Below are 7,189 nucleotides of genomic sequence, written 5' to 3' on the forward strand. Positions count from 1 at the left end.
TCCTCCATCAACAGTCAGTGTAATCCGATAAGCATTAATATATAAGTACCTGGTAAACCCCATAACTTGGAAACTCAACAATTGCGGTATCTAGATTCGAACCTGCTACCTCATTGGTCGGGGGGAGATCACGTTCGGCCATATTAAAGCTTTAGGCGACTGAGTCAGTATAGGTTAACAGACAAATACGATAATAAACAAGAACAAATACGGAGTATAAGGGATGTATGATTTAATACGGCACTTTTCTGTACAGTTTTGTGTTTGATTTCCGGCACAACACATATGTGGAATTTTATGGATAGCAAATGGCGGATTTCATATATCTTTGCTTTATATACAATACAGGCAATGAATGATATCAATTACTTATGTGTACATGCAGTATACACAGTTTCCATGTTAGAACACTGCAACAACACAGTAGTGTCCCTTTGTACCGAGTATTTACAGTGGGCAAAGGCAATAATAACCAGGAATACACGATCAACAATTTCACTGGATATATATATATATATATATATATATATATATGAACTTGTAACAAGGAAAAGCGAAAGAAACATTTTACATAATGTTGTGAAATAAAATCCTCATAGCTGCATGGTTTAGATAAAATAAATACAATAAAACGATAACTGTGATGATGATAAATAAGAGTAAGAAAAGCCCACAGTGTCATATTTTGCATGTGGTGTGCGTACTTAAAGGCAGATAATAAAATAATTTTACTCAATTCCGGTTTAATATCTTATGTTTTTCCTCTCAGGCAGCATTTCCCCACCTTTGTTAAATGCATATAATATTGGAACTTGTATACAACTTGCATGCAATATCCAGGAACTATACAGCAGGCATGTTACCAACAGTATGCAGTTGTGAATTGCATTTCCTTCAGACATCAGACTGCAACCAAACCACTTTCAAAAGAGTCGATCATTTTAGCAATGTCTGTGTGTCCGCAAAGTTTCGCTACATAGGACGGAGTGCGGCCATAGAAGGTCGCCAAGCGTGGATCTGCACCTCTGTGGAGGAGAAGCGAGGCAATATCACCTCTGCCACACAAAGCGGACACGTAAAGAGATGACCAGCCACAAACGTTTGTGTCGTTCACATTGGCTGCGTAATCCAAGAGCCAGACGACTTGACTTAGCTGACCAGTCCTCGCAGCTCGGAGGAGGGCGGCCACTGGGGAATCGTCTTGTTCCACAAGGAGAGACAGCAGATCGAACTCAGGACGGCCAGGCGAGCTGTATTCATCCATAGACCGTGCACCCCAGGACTGCAGAAGCGGAATAAGGTCCCAGTGTTCGCATAGCGCTGCAGCGTACATAGGGGTGCTACCATAGATGGTGCTGATGTTTGGATCAGCTCCAGCTAACAGAAGCAGCCGAACGATTTGTGTATATCCACACAACACGGACACATAGAGAGGGGTCCACCCAGCGTTCTCCTGTACATTCGGATCAAATCCCTGTTTCAGGAGATAGTCTACAATGTTTGCTTGACCTCCATTGGCAGCAGAGTGAAGGACGGTGACACCGTCTTCGTCCCTCAGAGACACTGCATCCGCTTTCAGACGCGTCATCAGAAACTTCACCATACGCAGTAAGCCTTTACGAGCAGCACAATGAAGAATAGTGCGCTGCCAGCGACGACCTGTCGAAAACAAGAAATCGTCGACATTGGCTTCGGATAAAACATATCTTTCCCAAATCTCGTAAAATTCGTCCTCCAGCCACGACTGGTTGGAAAAGGTCATGTCCAAATGTCCCCGAAGAAGTTCTTGAGTGAGAACAGCGGCAAATTGTGGATAGAGGTCTCTCTTAATCTCAATCATGCTTGCTGAATCTCTGGTCAGCGATCGGCATGTCTGAATGGTCTGAACCAGAAGCTGCGGATGCGCATGCTTTAGGAGTACTTCCGGACAGATCTGACCGAGTTCTAGTGCGACTGCGAACAGAAGACTTTCGTGTGTGAAACAGAAACCATCATCCGTCTTTTGCAGAAATGTTCCGTTGAGATTCTCCAAGGTGTGCCGCACCTGAGCTGCTGAAGGTAGGCCATTGTTGGTACCCAGACCACAGACTTGCAGAATGTCTCTGGACTTGATACTTAGATTTGCAGACAGAGGCTGAAGGGGATCCAGTTCACGTAGACTGCAAAAGCCATCGTTTAACATAAGCAACGCAAGAGCAGAATATAGTTGGGGCCTGTTTGCTGTTAGACGTCGAAGTTCTGTTCGAATGAATCCTAGAGGTTGTTCAAAGAAGGAAACGATGCCTCGTAAAAGGTCGTCTTGTTCACTTGCCAGTTTGCAGCAGAGAGGAAACCCAAAAGGGCTGGGGATGTTTGCAATTCTTGCGATCTTCCACTTCCACTGCCAGCTGCTGATGTCGATGTTCTTTGCTAATAACCACTTCCTGAGGATAGCCTTGCGATCTTGTGTTGTCAGTCGAATCGAGGACATATCTACAACATTGTCAAACGGTTGGCACTGTTTGAAGTCAAATTTACATTCTTCCCAAATCTGGGTTCGAGTAGTGATTATTATTTTCACATTGCCAGTACTGATGAATTTATCCAGCTGGCTAAATCTGATTACCCAGTCTTTTACAAAATCCCAGTAAACTCGATAGGCACCAAATGGGTCGTCAACTAAGAAGAGTAGCTTTTTGTCAGATTCGTAAAGCTCTTTAATATCTTGAACACTGCGCGCTTCCATGGGAAGAAAGCCTCTGGTACGGTAGAGTTCCCATGCCAAAGCCTTCACGGCGGTTGTTTTCCCGTCCCCGGTGTTTCCAATCACTGTTACGCCGATAGTAGCCTCTTGCAATACGCGACATCGTAATTCCTCATAAACCGAGGTTTTCGCAAACTCTCTGTGAACGTTTGAACACGAGGTCAGTAAAAGGCGGATTTCCTCTGAAAAAAATAACAATAATGATCTTGAGTGCTGAGGAATGGTCGAATTGAAATTTTCTTCCTTCACGGAAATTTCATAGTCATTCTCAAACAGTTGTAATTCTGTAAAACCCAATCATATTGTTGGGTAATATAATAGTCATGTAATAAACATAAAATGAAGAAAATCTCGGTTTTAAAAGATGTAGCCTGAATTTGGCGGATGACAGTTTTTGAAGGTTTGTTGGTGAATTTGAAAAGATGTCTATAAGTTTCCGACCTTGAGAAATGCCTGACTAAAATAAATTAACCTCAGCATTTCCGCGAAGTTTTTTATCCAGATATTACTACATGTAGTGAGTGCATTCTACAATACTCGTAAATAAACTTGACATAAGTGGGTCAGCAATGGTCATTAAATTAAGAAAAAAGTCCGTGTTTATTTATTTAAGGTTTTACAACATGACTTCCATACAAAATATACGTAACTGCCGGGGTCAATCAGTCCGCCGAGTCATCCATAAATATGTGTCTCATGAGAAGGAAGAGAACATGCTGATTATGTACAAAACCTCTTCGTTTAGAGTTCCTCACCTCTGAAATTTGTCAGGCTCTCCTCCATATACTCGTCTTCTAGCAGACTCTGGTCCTCGTTCTCCACCGCGTGTCTCTCCTCTTGCCCGCATTCATCTGACATCCCGTACACATCAACCAAGGTGCTCAAGGCATTGCCCATATCTGCGGATGCTCTTGTCTGTTTTACTCTTGCAACATTTCTAATATATATTCTCAGGTATATTCTCTAAAACAAGAAAGATGGACAGCATAACTGGGAGAAAAACAAGCTCTCGGTTCAGCACGCAGGCACCTATGATTTAGACGTGGCCTTACGACGACCTGTGTGATATCTATCCGATTTACTTCCTTATATGGGAGAAGTTACCCCACTTCGAAGCGTCGTAGACCTACTTTATTTTCTAATCGGACCAGTGTGGTGGGGGCATGTACAAGTAGTCGCAAACTTCAAACTTCATGCTTTAGCATGTCTTTTTTCATCCAGTTTCACAAATTTAAACAGACTATTCAGTGAGAATATAACCCAAAACACACGCATCTGAACAATGAATCCACCATCAACCAGTCTAATGGGTTACGCCAAAACACAAACAACTTATATGCGAAGAGCTACAGAGGTATATTGTAAGTGTATACCGCATTCTTGTACCACTCATTATAAACAGAATAACAGAAAAATGGATAATTCATGCATTGAACAAAGTGGACATAACAGTATTGAGGACGTGTGACTATATAGATGTGACTATGACTAAAAAAGCTGTGACCCCACTGAGGACTAAAACTTGATTTCTTCACCTGAAACAGTTTCAGAGTTTTTGTCTCGATTCCTGCCCCGATCCCTACCCGTTATTGACTGCTTGGAGCATTTGGACATGGTGATAAATAGGGCCTATGCATGTTTTTGGCACGTATCCAACAGGATTTACAGTACCCCTCAAGTGTCACTAGAGCATAGAAACTGTAAAATCATAAATCATCAGGTATCAGGTAGCGACATTATCGGTGGCAAGAATTCAGGGGTCATGCCACGAAAACTAGGTTATAGCGGGTACAACTAAAATAAGAGTTTACATAGCAGACAACAATAAGCGTACACAAAGCGGAATTTGGCTGAAATCAAATGAAATATCTTCTCTGGACAAAATCCATGTGGCTGTCAAGGTCAACGACGTATTGCGTTTCAGCTCTTTGGTACAAAGCAGAAAACTTTACCAATTTATCTACTTTATGAATTTTAAAAGCTGGACAAATAAAACAAAACTTCGCAATAGCCACGCTTATAAACTAACATTTCGGAAAAAAATGCAGATAGCTTTTCTCCATTTTTATTAATTTTTTGAAACGGTTATCTGTACTTTCAGATTACAAAGACACGCACCGGTATAACCCCGGATACAATAGCTCTATGAAGGGGTACATAGAATATTCTGTAACGGCTATCTGAGTAATAGAGTGCAATCAGCTTTAGGTTTTTTTCACAATGAGTTAATGATCAAGCTATACGGATTCAGGATTTATTTATTAGCCATATGATAGACTACAAACATTTAAACATTAGCTCAAGAGTTATTAAATGGATATATTTTAAAAACAAAGTAACACAAAAAATCATAAAATCATAGAACGCAGATAAAGACAATCAATTCATAAAGTACGAAAAGTTATAAAAAAAATGCGAAGATGTCACCGTTTTTTTTTTCATAAGACATTGCACATACATTATTATCACAGGTAATAAATAAGGTGACACATTTAACATTTGAATGTTGGTTCTTGTCATTTTTGGATAAGTATTTTTAGATGCAGGAAATTTTTCGCTTATCTGAAGTTTGCCTTCAAAGTAGGTTAAGGCCGGGCGTTTTGCCCATATCATTTAGTTTTAAACATTTCCTGTCCACCTCATAAACGCCTGTTTGATATCCGTCCAGTGGAGAGCCATCATACACAAATAGGACTGCCTATATACCGACCAGATATAAATTTCTAAAGCTATTTGCCTAATTAATGAAAAGGCGATGTTAAAATCATTTGAAAACAAACGGAGGATCTCAGGATTGGTCTTGTTAGCTGAAGCCATTGTGCAAAAATAGTGCAGTGAGTAGTGTACTGAGCGTAGTATCCGCTCTCATTCCTTGTCTGGCCTTGGGAACAATACACGAGTCTTACACTTGTTGAAGGCAACCTGTCTCTCACATATATAGTATGCACACCTGTACAACACGTGGGGAAGTTCATCAGTAGGTTGCCAAAGATTTGTGGTTTAATCCTACCATAAAACTGAACGCCATCGTAAAGGGGGAAAATTCTTGAGTACGCCGTTAAGCCACAATCAGCTAAACATGAAATAAAATAAATCAGGGTGTAGTGGCCAATGTCTCTTTTCTTAATTCAGTGTAAATCAAATAAAGCCTTTCTACATTTAGATGCACATTTACGTACTATATTGTAGGTCTTTACTTGATCACATGAGTCTACCTCTGACACATTATTACAATTTCATGGAAAATACCATATTTGGGTCAGGTTCTTATAGCGAAAACCCGATTAAAACTAATGACTCGCTAATTCATAAGAGAGTGCGCAGGCGTATTTCGTTTAGCAAAGTAAACAAACACAGCACCGAAAATATCGTATTCGGTATTGGCCATATATGGTCTAGTGATATGAAATATTTGCCAGGTTATTATATGCATCAGTCATTTCTCTTTTTAGTTATCAGCCGGCTTCGAAAATGATTTCGGACGGCTGCAAATTTACTTTTAATTAAACCTCATATTTTACATATACACTTTCTTTTCATTTACGATCTCTGTATCCACAAAGCAAAATAAATAAGCAAAAATAATGTTCTACTGTTGTATGGGACGTTCCAGACACGGACTGCTGGCGCTGGCTCTCTACAATTATCCGGCTCTTGGTCGATGAGGTTATAAGTGAGGGTGTTGATGAGGTATCAAATAAAAAAAAATGAAAATACAAGCGCTGTAACTATATCTGTACTATCTGATGCTGTAGATTAACCACGTCGCAGTCACAGGAAATCAAACGCTATGGACACGATTTAATATTTCTTTGATTCAGGTAAATTTAACAAGTTAGTTTAACCGTTATTCAGTTTGACAATATCGATACAGTTTGACAGTATCGATACAGTTTGACAGTATCGATACAGTCTGACAATATCGATACAGTCTGACAATATCGATACAGGATAAAGACGACTACCAGAACCTTACCTGTATGTTTAGAGCCGACCGCTGATATAATGATCTGATTACAGCTACCAATATAGTGTCGTTCTAAAGCTTAAACTCGATGTGAGAACCTGTTTACTCCAACTGTTTCCGGTTGTCTCTTATGGCGTGTAATGTTATATATATGTGTGCACGTATAACGATATTTCTGTCATAGATAAACACCCCCACCCCCATGGCCATACTTAGTCATACACAAGCTCCCTAGTAGGACGTAAAGAGATAACCTTCCAAGCTGAACCTTGACCAAAGTTTGTGTGTTTTTTTTACACTGAATACTGGATGAGATAACAGCTTTTCAATCCGCAAACTACGTCATGTTTTCTTAGCTTACGCGTGAAACAGTTTTATAAAGTATTTGTTCATTTTAGTCATACATGGGGCATAAAATAAATCCAGGTTAAATCTTTGTTGTAATATAAAAATATCCATATTTGTTTACTGTTGAAGTT

At 39.9% G+C, this 7,189-nt stretch overlaps 1 protein-coding gene across 2 annotated transcripts; it reads right to left on the bottom strand.

The window, feature by feature from the left end:
• Positions 1 to 516: 516 nt before the first annotated feature.
• Positions 517 to 6,836, bottom strand: LOC135478470 (uncharacterized). 2 transcript variants are annotated; one of them, XM_064758625.1, is made up of 3 exons: positions 6,720 to 6,836; positions 3,499 to 3,706; positions 517 to 2,925 (listed from the first exon to the last, which is right to left on the bottom strand). In XM_064758625.1, exons 2-3 carry the CDS (start codon positions 3,638 to 3,640, stop codon positions 902 to 904), a joined length of 2,166 nt encoding a protein of 721 aa, XP_064614695.1. In that variant the 5' UTR covers positions 3,641 to 3,706; positions 6,720 to 6,836; the 3' UTR covers positions 517 to 901. The 2 variants fall into 2 exon arrangements, with proteins under 2 accessions (XP_064614695.1, XP_064614696.1); XM_064758626.1 differs by lacking the exon at positions 6,720 to 6,836 and having other exon boundaries at positions 3,499 to 6,668.
• Positions 6,837 to 7,189: the final 353 nt, after the last annotated feature.

Source organism: Liolophura sinensis, chromosome 1 (assembly GCF_032854445.1).
Source record: "Liolophura sinensis isolate JHLJ2023 chromosome 1, CUHK_Ljap_v2, whole genome shotgun sequence".
Taxonomy (NCBI): Eukaryota; Metazoa; Mollusca; class Polyplacophora; order Chitonida; family Chitonidae; genus Liolophura; species Liolophura sinensis.